Here is a 21,551-nt window from a genome sequence, read left to right as displayed (position 1 = left end):
CTCCTTTGTTCCTTTGGGTTCTCTCCCGAAGGATCCTCCTCCTGGTCCTCTGTCTGGGGTTCCCCTTCCTTCTACCCGGTCTGTCGTGTCTCCTGTGTCTTCTTCCTCGTCCCCCTCCGATCCTCCTTCCCATCCTCTTCCTCCATCTATCGGCTCTCCCCACCGCCTGTCGGTGCGGGCGGATGTCCATCGCTCTCCTAACGGCCGTCGTGTGTGCTCTCGTTCGGCTTCTCCTGTTGAGACACTGGAATCCGTTGCCCGGTACGTAATTGCTGGGACACCGGTCTCTTTAAGTCAGAAGCGTAAGCCTGGCTCCTCTCCTTCTTCTTCCCCGGCGGGTAAGAAGGCTTCGCTTTCTTCCTCAGCTCCTACTTCTGGCTCTGTTGCTCCTTCCCCTCCCGTTTCAGTGATTACGCCCCCTGTTCCTGCTATGGAGGTTTCTTTGGCCCCTGCTTCCCTTTCGGTTACTGCTCTTGCTAGGGTGCGCTCCCCTCTTTCTACTCCCCCTCTTCCTGCTGCTGTCCTTGACTGCTCCTCTCCGTTGTCTCGTCCTCTTCCTCCTCCTCCTCCTCCTCCGGACCCCGCCCGCCCTCCTCTGATCTGTTCTCCCGTTTCCTTCCCTCCGTCTTTGCTCAGTTTACCCATGCCCCCTAACCCTGACTTTGCTGACCCTGATCCCGACCCTGATATTCTTTAACGTGCTCTGTTGCTCTTTCGCCTTTGTTTCTTCCTTGTTCTCTGTTTTTGTCCTTTCTCTTCTCGTCGTTGTCCATTCTTCAATGGAACGTTCGAGGTTATTACGCCAATTTCCTCGAACTCCAACTTCTGATTTCGCGGTTTTCGCCCCTTTGTGTCTGTCTCCAAGAGCCAATGCTTGGTGCTCGTCCTGGTCGTTTTCGTGGCTATTCCTTTCTCTCTCCCCCCCCCCCAGCCATTGCTGGGGCTTCTAATTCTTCTGCTCTCTTGATTCGTGCTGATGTTCCCTTTGTTTCTTTGCTTTTTCCTTCGCCTCTCCATTGTTCTGCTGCTCGTATCTTTGTGGGGAAAATGGTACACAGTTTGTTCCATTTATCTCCCCCCGAGTGTCCCGCTCTCTCTTCCTGATTTGAAACACCTCCTAGACTCCTAGCCAGAGCCTGTGCTCCTGCTGGGTGACTTCAATTGTCGTCATTCTCTTTGGGGTGACGTTCTGACGAATACCCAGGGTCGCCTCCTTGAGCCGTTTCTCCTCTCTTCTTCCCTGTCTCTTCTGAATTCTGGTGAGCCCCCTCATTTGGACTCTCGGACTCGCACCCTTTCTTGTCTTGATCTTTCTCTCTGCTCTTCTTCTCTTTACTTAGACTTCACGTGGCAGGTTCTTGATGACCTCCATGGGAGTGATCATTTCCCCATCCTTGTTCCCTTTTTCTCTTTTCGCCCTTCCCTCTCTTTCCCTAGGTGGCAGTTTGCTAAGGCAGACTGGACCCTATTTACCCTCAGTGCTGCTCTCTCTGACCTCTCCCTTCTGCCTCTCTCTCGCGCTCTCCTCCTTTTTCATGACACTGTCCTCAACGCTGCCCTCCGCTCTATTCCTCGCTCTTCCTCTCGGGGTCCACGGAAGTGCGTTCCCTGGTGGAATGCGGATTGTGCTCGGGCTGTCCGCTGTAAGCGTGCAGCCTGGAAGAGGCACCGCCGTAGGCAGACAACCGATTCTTTTCTTTTCTTTCGGAAAGCGAGTGCGGTGGCCCGTAGGGCCATCCGTACGGCTAAACGTGAATGTTGGGCATCCTATGTCTCAACAATTACGTCCAAAACCCCTCTGGCCCAGATCTGGAAGCGTATCCGCAAGATAGCTGGTAAGTTCGTTCCCGATGTTTCACCGGTCCTTCACCTCCATGATACTCTTGTGGCGGACCCGTTGCCGGTCGCTTCCGAACTGGGTTCCCACTTTTTTTCTGTTAGCTCTGGTCTTCGTCTTCCCCAATCTTTCCTTCTTCGTAAACCTGTCCTTGAGTCTCGTCCTTTAGATTTCTGCACTCATCTTCAGCTTCCCTATAATGATCCCTTCTCTCTCTCTGAACTTCGTTCTGCCCTGGCCCTCTGCGGTTCTACGGCGGCGGGCTCCGATGGTATTCATTATAAGATGCTTCGCCATCTCCCTCCGAGCACGTCTCAGTATTTACTGAGTCTGTATAATCGGATCTGGGAGTCGTCGTCAATCCCTGAGGGCTGGCTCGATGCCGTTGTCCTCCCTGTTCGCAAACCGGGGTCTCTGGGTACTTCCCCTAAGGACTTTCGCCCTATTGCTCTCACAAGTTGTGTCTGCAAACTCTTTGAACGTATGGTTAACGTTCGTCTGATGTGGTTCCTGGAACACCATCACCTCCTCTCCCCTTCTCAATTTGGTTTCCGCAAGAGCCGCAGCACGACAGATGTCCTGGTGAACTTGGAGGTCTATATTCGTACTGCTTTTGCTGCGAAGACCTCCGTTGTTGCCGTCCTTTTTGACCTGGAAAAGGCTTACGACACCACTTGGCGTTATCATATCCTATCTCAACTTCATTCTTTTGGCCTTCGTGGTCATCTCCCTCTCTTTCTCCGCAGCTTCCTCTCTCGTCGTTCCTTTCGGGTGCGCCTTGGTACCGCTCTCTCTCCCTCTTTTCAGCAATACGAAGGTGTCCAGGGTAGTGTTCTGAGCACTACTCTTTTTCTGGTTGCCCTCAATGGTCTTCTTTCCTCTCTTCCTTCTGGTGTCTTCTCCGCTCTCTATGTCGATGATCTTACCCTTTGTTGTCAGGGTGATGATTCGCCTCTCCTTCAACGCCGGCTTCAACTTGCAATTGATGCCGTGTCGTCTTGGGCCACAGATCATGGCTTCAAGTTCTCTACTTCTAAGACTTGTGCCATGACTTTTACGCGGAAACGGGTTGTTCTTCGTCCCTCTTTGTCACTTTATGGTCATACCCTTGAATACAAAGATTCCGCGAAGCTTTTGGAGTTATTCCTTGACACTCGTTTGTCTTGGTCTCCCCATATCTCTTACCTCCGTGTTGAGTCCTCTAAGGCCCTTACCCTCCTTCGGGTCTTGTCCCATACTTCTTGGGGGGCAGATAGGCGCACTCTCCTTGCTTTACATTCCTCTCTCGTCCTGTCTAAGCTCGATTATGGTTGCCCTGCTTACTCGTCTGCTTCTCCTTCTACTCTTCGCCGTCTTGATGCTTTGCACCATACTGGGTTGCGCCTCAGTTCTGGTGCCTTTCGTTCGACTCCCATCCTTAGCTTGTATGTTGACACTGGCTTTCTGTCTCTCCAGGACCGCCGTGATCGCTACTGTCTTCGCTATCTTGCGCGGTCCTTGCAACATCCTTCCTCTCGCCTCTGTCGTGCTTTAACTTTTACCCCTCCTGCGGTTCCTGTTCCTCTTCACCACCTCCCTCTTTCTGTCCGGTTATCTCGCCTGCAGGATTCTCTTTCCGTTCGTATTTCTGATGTTTCTCCTCGTGTTGTTCCTTCTTTGCCCCCGTGGAGGGTCCCTCTTCCGCGGTTTTGTACATCCTTGACCTGTATCACTAAAGCTTTTACCCCTCCTACGGTTCTAAAACGCCTTTTCCTCGAGCACTTTTCTTCTCACTCCCGCTCTGTTTCTGTCTTCACCGATGGGTCTAAGTCAGCGGACGGTGTTGGCTACTCTGTTGTTTTTCCTGATCGCACTTATATGTGTCGCTTGCCTCCGGAGACTAGCATCTTTACAGCGGAACTTTATGCTATTCTCTATGCTCTTCGTCTCCTGCTTTCTCGTTGTCAGTCTTCCTTTGTAGTTGTTGTTGACTCTCGTAGTGCCCTCATGGCTCTCGGGTCCTTTAATCCGGTTCATCCAGTAGTTGTCGAGATCCAGCATTGGCTGTTTCTCGTTCACAGTAAATTTAAGTCGGTTGAGTTTTGTTGGGTTCCCAGCCATATTGGTGTGTCTTTAAATGAACGTGCGGATGCTGCCGCCAAGGAAGCTGTCCGCTCATGTCCCATCTCTCGTAAAGGCATTCCGTATTCCGACTTTTACCCGGTTATCCATTCCTCAGTCCTTACCCGTTGGCAGGCTTCTTGGTTGTCTGTTACTGGTAACAAGCTACGTACTCTTAAATGCTGTGTTTCCTCGTGGCAGTCCTCCTTCCACCGTAACCGGCGGTGGGAAACAGCTCTGGCGAGGTTGCGTATTGGCCATACTCGCTTAACCCATGGTCACTTGATGGAGCGCCGCCCTGCTCCTTATTGTCCTAGTTGCATTGTCCCTCTTACGGTCGTGCATGTCCTTCTTGAATGTCCTGACTTCCAGGACGAGCGTGTGTCTTGCTTTCCGACCGCCCCTCGCGGTCACCTGTCCCTCGATAGAATTCTTGGTGACTCGGATACTTTTGATATCGTTCGCCTTATGCGTTTTTGTTCTCGTATTGGCATCCTTGGTGATATTTAGCGCCCTCTGATTATTTTGCGTATTTGATGGTGCTACATAGCCTTCCCGGTTTGGTGCCTTCTTTTGATAATTACTTACTTACTTACTTCTCACAATGATATCAAGATGTGCAGATTCACTCATAAGTCGATACTGATGTTTACTTTTAAAAGCGTTTGCAAAAAACACCTAGTAAGTAATGGTAATGTCTTCTCATAGACATAGTAACAGGGTAAAAACCCACACTTATGCATTTGTGAAATTTATATCAAGAATTTCCACCAATTCCTTACATAATTTTTATAAATACACAAGTGTGGGTTTGTATCATATAAAAGACCTGGTGTTATTCATCAGTGGACTATCCCTGCAAAACTAAAAATGGTTGAATATAAATGGAATTTGTTCGACAAAATTGGAAAGGTAAGGCCTCCTACTAATAAAGTTTCACTTTCATAAAGTATCAATATAAAACGCAATCAAATAATGTTCAACAATTAAAAAAATAACAATTCAATAAAAGTTTCAGCAAGTTATATATCTATATATCTATTACACTTTAGGCAATATATGTTTAGTTGACGTAAAACTAAAACATTTTCATGTGCTTCAATTATGCACCAAATTTTTAAATTTGAAAATATCTAACTCTAAAATTTTTATTTCTAATTTCTATTCTTACAAGTTCTACAGCTAGGAACTGTGCACAAACTATTTAGGATTAATAAGGATTCTTCATCAATCCTGGAGATGAATTACTCACACACTAGAGACATTGCAGAAAAATTTCCCTATAATTAACTTTTTAATTTAATGCTAACCAAATAGGCTCCGTTTTGTGTCCCTCTTTCACACAATATTAAAAAAATTCAAAGCCATATATATATGGCTACTCCTCCTTCTCTTCTAATATATCTGTGTTCAACAATTTAAATCCGTTTTCTAATGTTCCTCTAAAAGTTCTCGATTTGCAAAATTTATCCTGATTTCGATTATTCCAATAATATCTATTGTTTCTGCAGAGATAAGAGCATTTAAATAGCTTTTGTTTCTTAGCCTCCTACTGTTAGTGAAATATACCTTAAGGTAAGGTAATTATCAGAAGAAAGCAACAAACCCTTACGACTATGTAGCACTTGGAAGGAGGACGAGGATAAAAATTTAGGATAAGACGAAGGAAAGATATGTTACCCAACCACTTAAAGGTTGGGAATTGAGTGCCGACCGCCGAGAAGCGAGACCGTTGCTCTATCATCCAGTCCAAGTGACTGGGAGAAAAATATCTTAAGGTTATTGTTATTTTAGGCAATTCTCCATCCCTGTTATGGTTTACCAAACTTTTTCCCTGCCTGCATATACTTTTATTGCCTCCTTTCCCCAAACTCCCTTAGTACAGCACTGTCTTCTAACACTTTAAACCGAAACAATTCTCTCCATCCACAGATTCGAACCTATTAGCAAAAGTAACCTCCACAACCTTAGATGAATGAACCCCATCTCGAACATTAATTTAAAAAAAGTGTTCTCAGTTATAAACGAAAAATCACGGGAGACATCTCCCGTCACGCAGGGTACAGTCGCACCGCCACAGATCTCCAGTATCATCTATTAATACTGGTAATGGCTCAAAAGGGCTTCCACCGATGGGCTATTCATGCCCGTGCCACCTTTTGGGTGGCTTAATCTTCATCAATCAACGAAAAATATTGCATTTTATTTGCATTATTTGTCCAGTCGGCAATTGACTCCAAGCGCCCTAAACAACATTCATTTCCAACTCCACTTCATTGAAAAATACCATATATAATCGGAATCCCTCACTTGCTCCTAATTCGAAAGTTGTCTTAAATCTCAGCATTAGTGTTTCACTACTAGCTAGTCCTACTTAATTTTCATTGGCACTGATACAAATGACGATTTATTGATTGATGAAGATTAAGCCACCCAAGAGGTGGCACGGGCATGAATAACCCGTAAGTGGTACAATTTTTTTTTTCTCAGTATTCTGAGTGTGCATTTAACCATCAAGCTGTTATCGCGGGGGAGGATACTGCTTCACAGTCTTTATGAGGGTGTCCAGCTGCTGAACACCTTTGTTGACCAGGAGAGTGGCTGTGTTTATGGCTTCAGTTGGCACTGATACAAATGACGGGTTTCTTCCAATTTCCATCCACAATATCATTCATATTGTTTTCAATATTCCTTATTGCTACATCCGGATACCAAACGCTTAACCTGTTCCCCCTATCTCTGGTATGATGATGAAGATTAAGCCACCCAAGAGGTGGCACGGGCATGAATAGCCCGTAATATCTCTGGTACATGAAGATCTGTTCAAATACCTCACCTGATTATCTCCAAATGCCTCACCTGGGAATCTGAGCTGATGATATTTACGAGCTAAAGGACTAAATGTCGGCAAATTGTAATAAAACGAGGCTAAAATTTTATTTAGACACTGATGAGGTTTTCAGAGTAATATATTTTAATACACAGACCACACTACATGATTTAATGCTTCTATTAAAAATTTCCTATTTTCTAAATTTATTCATATATCGGTATACATATCCATTTAATGTATATAACGTAAAAAAATGTGATAATAGGATAAAGTCCCAATTGGCTGAATGAAGCATCATTAAGTGTCTTCACAGTTGAAGATAATCAAAAAATATTTTGCTGCTAATATCTCTGTTTGATGTTGCATCTGCATAACCTAGACTACATCTAATTTATAGATGCAACTGGGAGATTGGTGATCCCCGACAGAGAGAATGCATCTTCTGCCAAAGAATCACAGAAAAGCAACTATTTCACTATCTCCTGGAACGTGAAGCATCCAACGACCTTAGAAGAGCTTTAGGATATTGCAGAAGAGCCCTAAATATTGCAGTAAACACTCTGAAGCGATCAACACAGCTACTATTTTGGTCATAAAAGGTGTCCAGCAGCCTCATAAATACTGTCAAGCAGTATCCTCCCCCACGATAGCAGCCAGACGATTAAATGCGACCTCATTATACTTTATAAATTTACTGAACAAAAGTTTATCATGTTGTTGTTTGTTGTTATAGATTGAACTACTCGGAACAAGTTCCAAGTAGCACGGGCTATGGTGAGCCCGTAACTTACCTGGCACAGGAGCGGGGCAAGAAGCACGGGCTATGGTTAGCCTGTGTCTGTTGAAGTTTACCAATTACGGGCTTTTCATGTCCATGCACCTCTAGGGTGGCTTAATCTTAATTAACGTTCTTGGGAGTACCAAGTGTGAGGTTTCGAATCATCCTCACGGTTCTTACTGATTTTCACACTGTAGATAGTGTTATTGGACATCGCTTAACTGATAATATCTCTTTAAAGCAGGAAGAACACCAGGCTTAATAAGTCGGCTTAAATGAAGTAGTAAATTGATTTTAAGACGCCTGATTTTTATTGATTGTGGAGGAGCGTTAGAGTCATTAAGCTTAGAGTAGAAATAATACTGTAAATACAGTGCTATAGTCAGTAAAAAAGAAAAATGAAACGCAAGTTATGCAATATACCGCAGATTCACTCGAAAAATAACTATATTAGTGAATATTGCTTAATCCCTGAGGACATCAATAAATCGTTGGTGTACGTCTTCAAATTGTTGAGAATTGTGAATAACGATATGATAGAAGTTTTTAAAAAGCTAATGTAAGTCTAATTGAAATATATATATTGATTATCATTTATTTACTGCATATGATTTGCAGGCCATGGGTAGACCTACTGAAGAGGAGGGAAGAAACAGTCTGAGCTACTCTATTCTTTTCAGATGTTTAATATTATCTAAATTAACGTGCTTGAACTTGCACCCTCTTACTCTGCAAACCCAACACCATCTGGTCACCACTTGGTCCGGGAGACATCTCCCGTCACGCAGGGTGCAGTCGCGCCTCCACAGATCTCCAGTATCAGCTCTTGATACTGGTAATGGCTCAAAAGGGTCACCACTTACGGGCTATTCATGCCCGTGCCACCTCTTGGGTGGCTTAATCTTCATCAATCAATCAATCAATCATCTGCAAACCACCTATCACACCTCACTTATTCCCACTTGTCTGTGCCACCCATAAATACGCCTCACTCGCGGTGATTGTTACATTCTGACTCCATCTCCTGTAGCTGCATGTTAGAATATAGCACCAGGAAAATGTCGACTATACCATTTGTTCTTTGGTTCATGAGTCTGAGCTTTGTGTCTGGATATTATTATGATGTGACGACCTGCCAATCACTCGGAGCCTACATTCCTCTTACCACCACCGTTATCGACAACGTTTACAAATATACCACTGAAGTCCACGCTGGAAAAACCTTCGATGGTTTGATAATTGGTACCCAAAGTGTTCAACGTCCAGTATCCTCTATCACAGTGGAAGTGACCCAGTACGCTGACAAGCAAGTCTTAGATGATCTTGTTGAATTCTCTCTGCCTGACTTTGAAAACCTGGATGAGATTTCTTATGAAACTAGCGTTGTGATTAGCACAATTGGCTACAAGTATATTCGTACCGTTGACTCCATCGTCACACAAACAGCAACTAATCTTGGAAAAACTCTTTACAAAACTGTACTGGAATATTTCACCGTTGATCCTACAACAGTAACGAATCCCATCAAGCTGATAGTCGGCCCTCTGGAGACGAACACTGCGAAGGTAGAGGACAATAACGCCGTCTTCGAGCTCACTGAATACTTAATTGTCACCTCATGTTATAAGGCTCAAACTTCCTACGTACATTAACCTTATTTAGTAAGGTTATTAGTCTTGTTTAGTGGGTCCAAGCCCTGTTAGCCTTAAAATATCAATGTCCTTTTTTGGGCCAATTAAAGACAAATATGTAAATTATCTACACATGTAATAAACAAATGCTATTATTTTTATCTCATTATTTGCCTTTCTAAAGAGCATAAACTTTATCCAAAATTATTTATTAATTTAAAACATGCAAATATTTATATATCTTAGAAAGATGTTGCATAGAATCTGGTACCTGACTGAGACAGTATCGAGATGATAGGATCTTCAAATCGATGAGGATATGGGCAAAATCTTAAATTTATTAGACATCATGTTGTGAGGCTCATACTTCCTACGGACATTACTTTTAAATTAATTTACAATATATTACTAATATCCATTTATCTTCACGAAATTGCTAAATTTACACCAAGTTTGATTTAAATTTGCCAAATTTAAATCTTCCTTTGTCTCACATTTATTAGATTTCCAATGTCTTTTCAAGTATTAAAGATTAATATGTATAATTAACTACTAAACAAATGCTATTGATTTATGTTATTATTTGCCATTTCAAGCTTTGATATAAACGTTTAATAAATTATAATGTTGATCTAGGCACAAATAAAAATAACTTGAATATCTTATTAAGTTGCCTAGAACCTGGTGTTTGACAGAGTTGAGAGATAGTTAAGGTCCTACTGCCTTCTTTTTGTGACAGTACTTCCTTCAAAATTCAAAATACCTAGCTGGGTGCCTCCCTGCCTTCCGTGTTAACTAGTTTATATTGTATCCTATAGTACTGCTACACCTCTATATAAAGTACTCGTCTTAATTTATTTTCATGAGTAAATATTTCTAGAAAGGTTGGTATTGCCAATGATAAGCGATATCCAGAAAAATAAATTGAGTTTACTAAATGGGTGGTATTATTCGTTTGTGAATTATTTCTTTTAGTTAAGGCGTTACCTTAAGGTGCTTCCAGGGCTTAGCGTCCCCGCGGCCCGGTCGTCGACCAGGCCTCCTGGTTGCTGGACTGATCAACTAGGCTGTTGAACGCGGCTGCTCGCAGCCTGACGTATGAGTTACAGCCATCATCACTTGGACATCATTAGTGCAAGAATTGCAACATAAGATACGCCTAGCGCATTTCCTATGTGTACATAATTAGCTTATTAACAGCGGCAATGAATATAAATTTTCATTTATATATTTTTCCAACCCAACACTTTTCTGATGTGTTTCCTTCTCCAAACAAACTCAGACATTAACTGGTAAGTAATTTTACAATGATATCAAGATGAATAGATTCACTCAACAGTCGATACTGATATTTACTTTTAAAAGCGTTTGCAATAAAACACCTAGTAAGTAATGGTAATGTCTTCTCATAGACATAGTAACAGGATATAAACCCACACTTGTGCATTTGTGAAATTTATATCTGAAATTTCATATTATATATGAAATTTATAAGAATTTCCACCAATTCTTTGCATACATTTTATAAATACACAAGTGTGGGTTTGTATCTTATAAAAGACCTGGTGTTATTCATCAGTAGTCTATCCCTGCAAAACTAAAAATGGTTGAATATTAATGAAATTTGTTTGACAAAATTGGAAAGGTAAGACCTCCTACTAATAAAGTTTCACTCTCATAAAGTATCAATATAAAAAACAATCAAATAATGTTCAACAATTCAAAAAATAAAAATTCAATAAAAGTTTCAGCAAGTTTTATATCTATATATCTATTACACTTCAGGTACAGTAATATCATTTTGTCTTTATTCTGCTAACATTTAACGCTCAATATATGTTTAGTTGACGTAAAACTAAAACATTTTCATGTGCTTCAATTATGCACCAAATTTTTAAATTTGAAAATATCTAACTCTAAAATGTTTATTTCTAATTTCTATTCTTACAAATTCTACAGCTAGGAACTGTGCACAAACTATTTAGGATTAATAAGGATTGTTCATCAATCCTGGAGATGAATTATTCAGACACAAGAGACATTGTAGAAAGTTTCTATAATAATAATTATTTTAATATAAATAATTAGTTGAATATAAAAAAACGGATTTAATCTGCTGAACACAGATATATTAGAAGAGGAATAACAATATAAATTTGTCATGGAAATTTTTTAATATTGTGTGAAAGAGGTACAGAAAACTGTTCGTATTTGTTTAGCATTAAATTAAAAAGTTAATTATGGAGAAACTTTCTACAATGTCTCTAGTGTGAATTAATAAGGATTGATGAACAATCCTTATTAATCCTAAATAGTTTGTGCACAGTTTCTAGCTGTAGTTACTAAAGTCAGATAAAAAATTTCCATGACAAATTTATATTGTTATTCCTCCTCTTCTAATATGTCTATGTTCAGCTGTTTAAATCCGTTTTTTTTATATTCAACTAATAGTTCTCTATTTTCAAAATTTATCCTGATTTCGATTATTGCAAAAATATCTATTGTTTTGTGGAGATAGCATTTAAATAGCTTTTGTTTCTTAGCCTCCTACTGTTAGTGAAATAATAATAATAATAATAATAATTTTTATTTAGGTAAGGTACATACATAAAGAGATTTTACAAAGTTTGTTGGCTTTATAGATAGAGCTAGTACATACAATGCCTAAAGCCACTATTACGCAAAGCGTTTCGGGCAGGAAAAACATTAATGACTAAAGCTTAAAACTAATGGGTAAAAAGAATAAGATGTGTTGAGTACAAATAAAATTAGAGGTAAAAGAGGGGGGAACATTGTTGAAAAAGCAGCACAAATACAATTACAAATTATTACAGAAAATTACATTCAAACAGCGTTGATTTGAAAAACAAAAAAACAAAAAACATACATGGGTTGACAACAGAGGGGTAAGGTGGGTTACAGGGAATTTATTAAGTATAGCTTCGTTTTTAACTTAAACTGGTTGAGAGAGGTACTGTCTTTAACATGGTTGGGAAGGTCATTCCACATTCTGGGCCCCTTGATTTGTAGAGCATTTCTGGTTAATAAATATATTTTAAGGTAAGGCAATTATCAGAAGAAAGCACCAAACCCTTACGACTATGTTGCACTTGGAACGTGGACGAGGATAAAAATTAAGGATAAGACGAAGGAAAGATATGGTACCCAACCACTTTAAGGGTTGGGAATTGAGCGCCGACCGCCAGATCTTTCCAAGACACAGTTCACCCAGTGAGCCAACTCCACACTGACTTTGTCTCCTGTAGCACAGAGCATCACATTCACTCGCAGACATCACTCCACAGTGAGCATTTGACTAAAATGGATTACAAAATGAATCGTGATAGAACCAGCGTTGCTGCTCAGTGTCGGAAAAGAAAATCCATATTAGATACAAGTTCCGAAAGTGACGGCGATTGGCATCCTGTGAATAAAGCAAACAGGAAAAGCCACTTCATGACGACCTATCTATCGACAAACACTCCAGCTCCTCTGACTAAATCTGCACTGCCAATCTTCAAGGTCCAGCATACCGAAGGTAAATCTTCCTACGCCACGGTAGTGGACCTCTACCCTCATTATCTCAGTCTTAGTATTTCTTAGGCATCCCACAATTATTCTTACGGCTTCACTTTGTACCAACTCCAAATTGTTTAGTCTACCTTTTCCGAAACAAGAAATGACAGGTGCAGAATAATCAATAAGGGATCTCACAGTACTCATGTATATCATACGTAGCAAACGGACTCCCTCTCTCTTTTCCCAACATGCCAAGGATTGATTGATTGATGAAGATTAAACCACCCAAGAGGTGCACGGACATGAATAGCCCTCAAGTGGTAAAATTTTTGTTCAGTAAATTTATACAGTATGTTGAGGTCGCATTTCATCGTCAGGCTGCTATGGCGGGGGAGGATAATGCTTGACAGTATTTATGAGGCTGCTGGAGGCCTTTTTTTTACCAAAAAAAGAAGCTGTGTTGATAGCTTCAGGGTATTTACTGCAATATTCAGGGATGGCGTTGGCAGCCATCTTTTTGATGCCGAAATCTTTGACATCTGAAGCATCTCAGGGGCTCTGGGGTGTAAGGCCTGTGTTGGAACACGCCTCAGATTCCAAGGTCAAATTTCTCCAGGATCCGTCCTCTTACTGTGAGAAGGACTTGTCGGGTTTCCTGTTTTGTGGTTCTTACCTGGCATCTCTCTGCTGACACCACAGAGTTCACCTTTTCGAGATCGTCTAGGCTTATATGCAGGGGATAGTGAAGGACAATGATTTTTCTTATTTAATCCTCTGGCTTCAGTTCCTCACGTTTTGTGTAATTTTTCAGAATCGTTGCGGCTGACTCGTCTTTGGGCCACAGAATATATTCTCCTCTGAGGTTTAGCTTTGCTCTGATCTGGAGCTGGGGTATTCTTTTTCGAGGTCCACTACAGTGGCGTAGGAAGACTTACCTTCGGTATGCTGGACCTTGATTAATAAAGATTAAGCCACTCGAAAGGTGGCACGGGCATAAATAGCCCGTAAGTGGTGGCCCTTTTGAGCCATCTGTGGAGGTGCGACTGCACCCTGCGTGACGGGAGATGTCTCCGGTTGGACCTTGAAGACTGGCAGTGCAGATTTAGTCAGAGGAGCTAGAATGCTTGTCGGTAGAGCTAGAGAAGCTGGAGTGTTTGTCGTTAGACAGGTCGTCATGGAGTGACTTTTCCTGTTTGCTTTAGTCACAGAATGCCAATCGCCGTCACTTTCGGAACTTGTATCTAATATAGATTTTCTTTTACGACACTGATTGATAAAGATTAAGCCACCCAAGAGGTGGTACGGGCATGAATAGCCCGTAAGTGGTACATTTTTTGGTTCAGTAATTCTTTTCAGTATTCTAAAGTTGCATTTAATCGTCAAGCTGTTATCGCGGGGGAGGATACTGCTTCACAGTCTTTATGAGGATGTCCAGCTGCTGAACACCTTTGTTGACCAGGAGACTGGCTGTGTTGATGGCTTCAGGGTGGCCATTGCATGATTCAGGAACTCTTAAAGCTCTTCTAAGGTCATTGGTTGCTTCACATTCCAGAAGATAGTGAAGTAATGGCTTTTCTGTGACAGTTTGGCAGAAGATGCACTCTCTCTGTCGGGGTTCACCAATCTCCCAGTTGCATCTGTAACCTAGACGTAGTCTATATAACCTAACTGCTATTTCCCTGTGGATTACTTTTGGGATATTTAACCTTTCTAATTTGGTTGCCTGAAGATACCATATTGCAGATGGCGAACCTTCAGCTATTCTCTGGTGTAGGTAGGTTTTGTTGAGGTGTGAGAGTTTTTTGGTGATGATGTTTTTTATGTTCTCTAGGCTGTTACGACACACTGAGCAGCAACGCTGGTTCTATCATAACTCATTTCGTATTCCATTAAATTAGTCAAATGCTCACTCTGGAGTGATGTCTGTCGAGTAAAGGTGATGCTATGTGCTACAGGAGACAAAGTCATTGTGAAGTTGGCTCACTGGATGAACTGTAGGAGTTTGGGGAAAGGAGGCAATAAAAGTATATGCAGGCAGGGAAAAAGTATGGTGAACCATAACAGGGATGGAGAATTGCCTAAAATAGCAATAACCTAAAGATATTTTTCTCCTAGCCACTTCGACTGGATGATAAATCAACGGTCTCGCTTCTCGGCGGTCGGCGCTCAATTCCCAACCCTTAAAGTGGTTGGGTACCATATCTTTCCTTCGTCTTATCCTAAATTTTTATCCTCGTCCACGTTCCAAGTGCTACATAGTCGTAAGGGTTTGGTGCTTTCTTCTGATGATTACCTTACCTTAAGGTATATTTCACTAACAGTAGGAGGCTAAGAAACAAAAGCTATTTACATGCTCTTATCTCTGCAGAACAATAGATATTTTTGCAATAATGGAAATCAGGATAAATTTTGAAAATAGAGAACTATTAGTTGAATATTAAAAAAACGGATTTAAACTGTTGAACACAGCTATAGTAGAAGAGGATGATGCACCCTCTTCTACTATATCTACCTACTCTTCTACTTCTATAGTAGAAGAGGAGGAATAATAATATATATCATGGAAATTTTTTAGTATTGTGTGAAAGAGGGACACAAAACTGAGCTTATTTGTTTAGCATTAAATTAAAAAGTTAATTATGGAGAAACTTTCTACAATGTCTTTAGTGTCTGAGTAATTCATCTCCAGGATTGATGAACAATTCTTATTAATCCTAAATAGTTTGTGCACAGTTCCTAGCTGTAGAACTTGTAAGAATAGAAATTAGGAATACAAATTTTAGAGTTAGTTATTTTCAAATTTAAAAATTTGTTCCATAATTGAAGCACATGAAGATGTTTTAGTTTTACGGCATCTAAACATATATTGAGCGTTAATTGTTAGCAGAATAAAGACAAAATGATATTACTGTTCCTAAAGTGTAATAGATATATAGATATAAAACTTGCTGAATTTTTTATTGAATTTTAATTTTTTGATTTGTTGAACATTATTTATTTGTGTTTTTTATTGATACTTTATGAGAGTGAAACTTTATTAGTAGGAGGTCTTACCTTTCCACTTTTGTCGAACAAATTTCATTAATATTCAACCATTTTTAGTTTTGCAGGGATAGACTACTGATGAATAACACCAGGTCTTTTATATGATACAAACCCACACTTGTGTATTTATAAAATTTATGCAAAGAATTGGTGAAAATTCTTGATATAAATTTCACAAATGCACAAGTGTGAGTTTTTATCCTGTTACTATGTCTATGAGAAGACATTACCATTACTTACTAGGTGTTTTATTGCAAACACTTTTAAAAGTAAATATCAGTATCGACTGTTGAGTGAATCTGTTCATCTTGATATCATTGTGAGAAGTAAAATTACCAGTTAATGTCTGAGCTTGTTTGGAGTTCAAGTATATTTATTGAGATAAGAAAGAAATACATCTCAAAGGGATAGAGTATCTTAGGCTATTTCTACCCCCTCTACTTCAAGTCCCTCAAGGGGCGCACAAATTCAGTGAGTACAAATAGACAAATAACATTACAAGAATCCCATTTAACATTGCTGGTTAATATAGTTAGCACAGCATAAAATTGTTACACTCTTGGGGGAAAATTCTTGTAGCTCCTAAGTATACTGTCTATCATACCATTATCACACATCCAAACAGTTTGATGTGGTACACTACTTATTTCCTTATTTCTATAGTTATCAATAAGTTGACACTCTAATACATAATGTTCTAAGGTGTGGGCGTGCGGCATACTACATAATTTACACTCCTTATTTTTTTCACTGACATCAACACCGTATTGCCAGATATATTTGTATCCTAATCTTTATCTCATGTAAATTGAATCCTTCTAAGTAGACTTTCCTTTACCATAGGTGAAGGACGAGTTTGTATTTATTATTGAATAATTCTTAAGTGTGTTACTACTGTCCACCATTGTCATTCTCTTTACCATTTCTTCACCCTCTTGGATCATCTTGATTCTTGTTTTTATTTGTTTCAAGGTTAACTGACATACAACATCAACAAGAGTTTTTTCCGTGGCTCTCTTCACTGTCTCATCAACTACTTCATTAAACTGTATTCTCACATGTGAAGGGATCCACATGAATCTTACTTTATCCCCTGTTTTTTTCTAATTTCTTAACATTCTCTCTACATTCTATCACAATATTCTGGTATACTGGGCTTCTGCTATTTAAAGACTCTAACGCTCCTCTGCTGTTAATAAAGAAGCAAGCATTTTTACCACATCTGACTACTTCCTGTAATCCTGCTAATACACCTTAGAGTTCAGCCTGCGTTGAAGAGACATTGTCAGTTAAGTGGCGTCCAATAACAGTATCTACAGTGTGTCAGTGTACAGTATGTCAGTGTACTCCCTGATCAAGACTTCACATCCTGCCTTCCCATCCCTAGCTACTGACCCATCACAATATACATGTAGAGTGTTTTCTGTAGGCAATTTTCTAATTATACAATCATATGTTGCCCTCAGCTCTCCTATGTCATATATACTTTTTTTCTTTTGCAAGGGAGTAATTACTACATCTACATTACAATCCTCCCATGGTGGTGTGAATTTTCTCTTGGGAACAGCAATACACTCTGTAATAACATCATACTTTATAACATTAAAACATAAGGTATTCATATATGCTCTCTTCTTCATCATACATTCACGAGAGACATCTCCTGTCATGCAGGGTGCAGTCGCACCTCCACAGATCTCCAGTATCAGCTCTTGATACTGGTAATGGCTCAAAAGGGCCACCACTTATGGGCTATTCATGCCCGTGCCACCTTTTGGGTGGCTTAATCTTCATCACTCAATCAATCATCATACATTGTTCATTACTTCTCACCTTTTGAACCGAGAGGATTAATTCATTAGTGTGGGGAAAATTCCAGGCAGCTAATCTCTCTTTTTCAAATTGATTTAATAAAATAAAATTATGTCTTATTTATTTTCTTAGTAAGTAAGTATTGATTAAGTATTAATTAAGTGGACTGTATGTACTGGTAAACTGCCTGAAATCTTCTTACACACCATTGGGAGGGACAATTGGTAGCCTAAACCACTATGTTATGGTTCCTTCTTAAACTACCAATTGTTTACCTTTAAAACTATTATTTCAGTTATTTCATTATAAGTAATTAATTATATCTACTGCTACTGCTATACTAAAATGTCTTAGCTGAGCCAGTAGAATGGGCCTAGTAAGGCGTGTAGGTGTAGCCTCAAGATGGGTGTGGCCCTGCCTCTTTGTGCCACGTAATGGCGGCTGGTGGGAAGGACAAGGCTTGGCAAACAAGTAGTTAATTATGTGTATGAACCAACTGTCTGCACAGATTCTTGAAGCTCCTCTCACAATTTACCTGTATGGGATGCAAGGAATTAATCAAAGTTCCCTAAACATATCAATTACAGGTATGACATGAACTGTGGGGGCTGTAATGGGGTACACATACGGTGTTTTTGGGGATGTCCTACGACATAACCATCTACATATTTATATTAATCAGTGCACTTGAATAATAAACAATACTTGGTAGACGGATACAGATGTCGTTGTGATGTTGTTAGGCTGTGTGGCTGGTGTTGACACGTAAATGGGGTGTCTAGCTGTTTACACCAGTTAAGACAGTGTGGTATGCTCATCCCATGTTTTGTTGTTGTTGTCTGGACGCCTTCCTCTCCGGGGAGACGCTCTTATGCTCTGGTTCTTCACTCAAAGTAATTTTACATTAACAAGGGAACCTAACTACTATTTGATGTAAATAATTATATTCATTCTTAGTGATTACTTTTTTGTTAACTTTAGATACTAAACTAATCTATTAACAATGTTTCATAATGTAAATATACGATGACTTTGATGACGTCACGGAGTCGATGACGTCACGGAGTCTCCCATTTCCCATCCTGAAGGGAGTATAGACTAGGGGAGACTGTGTTATTTGTGTGTGTGTGTCGGTTTCCCGACATAATTCCCAGGGGCAGAACACGGGTCGAAGTCCCGGTAAGGACTGCGATCACTTTATTCTTCTCCCTCAGAATTATAGTGCTGCTTTAATTTGAGTTTACATTGTTGTGCAGCAGTCCGTTGGGGACGTATGTCCCGTACTGGCGTATCGGGTGCTGGAAGACGTTGTACGTCTTCTTTCCTGGCCAGTTCTAAAGGTACTAATTTCTCTAAAGTTTTGAGAGTAGTGTTGCCTTTGCATTTTACTTTCACTATTCTCAAGATGCCCTGGCTGTCTGGATGAACAGAGACTATTTCTCCTATAGGCCACTCAGAGCGTGGTCCATCACTATCCACCAGAACTATGTCACCAGGGTTCAAGTTAATTCTGTTATAGGGATTGTTTGCCCCGTAATGATACTCCCTCAGAGCTGTTAGGTATTCACGAGTCCATACGTCATTCCACCGACTTATCACCCCTGAAAGATGTTTGAAACGTTGAACCAAATCACTCTCTTTGACATATGAAGGATCCTCTGGTTCCTCATCCGTAAGGGACACAAGTGTTTTGAGAGGTCTCCCATACATCAAATGAGCTGGACTTAATGGTTCACGCTGCAAAACATCATCAGAGAGGTAGGTAAGTGGTCGGTTGTTAACTCGTGCTTCTATTTCTATGATTACTGTTTGAAGCTCCTGAAGGTCAATCTTTTGGCGGTGTAGGGTTTTCCGTAAAGACCGTTTCACCGTACCAACCATCCGTTCATAGAAGCCTCCATGCCATGGTGCTCTGGGAGGTATGAATTTCCAATAGCACTGCCGTTGAGTTAGGGCTGTGCGTACCTTGGGGTGTGTCCAGATTTTCCTCAGGCATGCTTCTCCTGCCACTAAGTTGGACCCATTGTCTGAAATCATTAACTTGGGACAAGATCTACGTGAAGCAAACCTGCGGAAAGCCTGTAAGAATGCTTCGGCACTCATATCGGGAGTCACTTCTAGATGGACTGCCCTTGTTGTGGCACAAGTAAAAAGACAGATATAGGCCTTTACTGGTTTCTTGTCTTTAGTGCCTGTCAGTGTTAGTGCTCCTGTGAAATCTACTCCTGTTGTCTCAAAAGGATGAATATGTACGACTCGTTCCTTCGGAAGTGGAGGAGGGCCAGGATATGGACACACTCTGGCATCGTATCTCCGGCATACAACACAGGATTTGATTATGGATTTTACTGTCTGTCTACCTTGGGGTAGCCAGTACTGTTGTCTTAATTCTGTGAGAGTATCTAATACCCCACCATGCAGAGTGCAGTATTTGTGTATATGTAACACAATTAGTTTGCTTACTATGTGGTGACGAGGGAGCAATATTGGATTTTTTGCCCCCAGATCTATGTCAGCATGTTGTAAGCGTCCTCCGCATCTTATCAAGTTATAATTGTCAGTGTCTATCCAGAGACCCAGATCATGTTGTAGCTTCTTAGGAACATTGTCAATTTCTGTCCCGAATGTGTCGGTCTGAGCTCTTTTAACCCAGTACCTTAAGGCACTAGGGAAATTATGCTTGATTCCTATTTTCTTTAGAAAATCAAACACTACTTGGGTGACACCTACAAGTTTGTTCAGTTCAGAGTACCGAGTAGGATCAATTACCAAAGTCTGAGGTAGTTCCGGGTTCTCAGTGGGAACAGTGACATTGGTCACAATGACTTGTGGCTTTTGTTCAGGCCACTGGTCGCTGATTAGCCACTGAGGTCCGTTGAACCACATCTCTGCCTTTGTTAATTGCCGTAAAGTCAGGCCTCGGGAGAGATAGTCAGCTGGATTCTCTTTAGTAGGTACATATCTTAGTTTATACCCTGCTGACAACTCTCGTATTTCCTTAACGCGGTTACTCACGTAAGGATTCTTACTGTTATTGTTTTTAACCCACTGTAGCACTGCCTCATTATCTGACCATACTACTGTTTCTGTAAAGTGGATGTGGCTTAAGGCCTTGATCAGATAATGAGCCAATCTTACACCTAGCAGTAAGGCTGTTAATTCCAGTTGTGGCAGTGATCTTTTCTTTAAAGGTGCCACTCTGGCCTTTGATGTGAGCAAATTGGCTTGCCCATTTGAGACCAGGTAAGCTACTGTACCATAAGCCTTTCCTGAGGCATCACAAAATACATGCAGCTTAATTGGTTCCTTTTCATTTACTGTTGTGTTCCTAGGGAACTTGACAGACTCTAGGATGCTTAAATCTTTCACTAACCCTTGCCATTTTTCTTGTAGGGCAGGTGTTAGTAGATCATCCCAGCCTATCTTTTGTTGCCAACATTCCTGTATTATCATCTTCCCATTAATTAGTATTGGACTTAATAAGCCTAATGGGTCGAAGGGTTTGCTGACTTGTGATAGCAATTTCCTCATTGTTAAGTTAGTGGTATCTGTCTCCACTGACTTGATTGTCAACTGATCGGTTGTCGTGTTCCATTGGACACCTAGAACCTTTGTCATCTCGGGTACTTGGTAGTCGGGAAATTCAGTTGTGATCAGTTGTTTTAATTTGTCATTGTTAGAGACCCAAGCCTGGAGAGGCATATTGGCTCCCATTAATTCTCGATTGGCCTCATGGTATATGTCCAACAGCTTACTTTCACTGTTGGCTGTTCCTTGAAAGTTATCCACATACAGGTTTTCGCTAATTTCTGTCTTGTTCGGGCTATTGGACTTCTTCAAGTGCGTATCCAAGGTAGCTTGAAGCAGAAATGGTGAGCTCGTGGCTCCGAACAAAACAGACGCAAACCTATAAGTGATTATTTCACTGTTTGGATCATTAGGATCCTTAATCCATAGGAACTTTGTGTAGTTCCGGTCTTCTTCTTGAAGACCTAC

General features: G+C 40.7%; 1 protein-coding gene across 1 annotated transcript; it reads right to left on the bottom strand.

Annotated features, from left to right (window-relative positions):
* Window positions 1-17,737: 17,737 nt before the first annotated feature.
* LOC138353344 (uncharacterized) lies at window positions 17,738-21,189 on the bottom strand. Its single transcript, XM_069306261.1, has 2 exons — window positions 18,184-21,189; window positions 17,738-18,090 (listed from the first exon to the last, which is right to left on the bottom strand). The coding sequence occupies exon 1, from the start codon at window positions 21,171-21,173 to the stop codon at window positions 18,753-18,755; it is 2,421 nt and encodes an 806-aa protein (XP_069162362.1). The 5' UTR covers window positions 21,174-21,189; the 3' UTR covers window positions 17,738-18,090; window positions 18,184-18,752.
* Window positions 21,190-21,551: the final 362 nt, after the last annotated feature.

Source organism: Procambarus clarkii, chromosome 57 (genome assembly GCF_040958095.1).
Source record: "Procambarus clarkii isolate CNS0578487 chromosome 57, FALCON_Pclarkii_2.0, whole genome shotgun sequence".
NCBI lineage: Eukaryota > Metazoa > Arthropoda > Malacostraca > Decapoda > Cambaridae > Procambarus > Procambarus clarkii.
The sequence above is the reverse complement of the archived record's forward strand: the minus strand, read 5'-3'. Positions and strand labels throughout refer to the sequence as shown.

What these genes read in the sequence shown, in the direction of transcription:
- LOC138353344 (XM_069306261.1), bottom strand. Translation starts at nt 21,173, where the DNA reads ATGACAAAGGTTCTAGGTGTCCAATGGAACACGACAACCGATCAGTTG.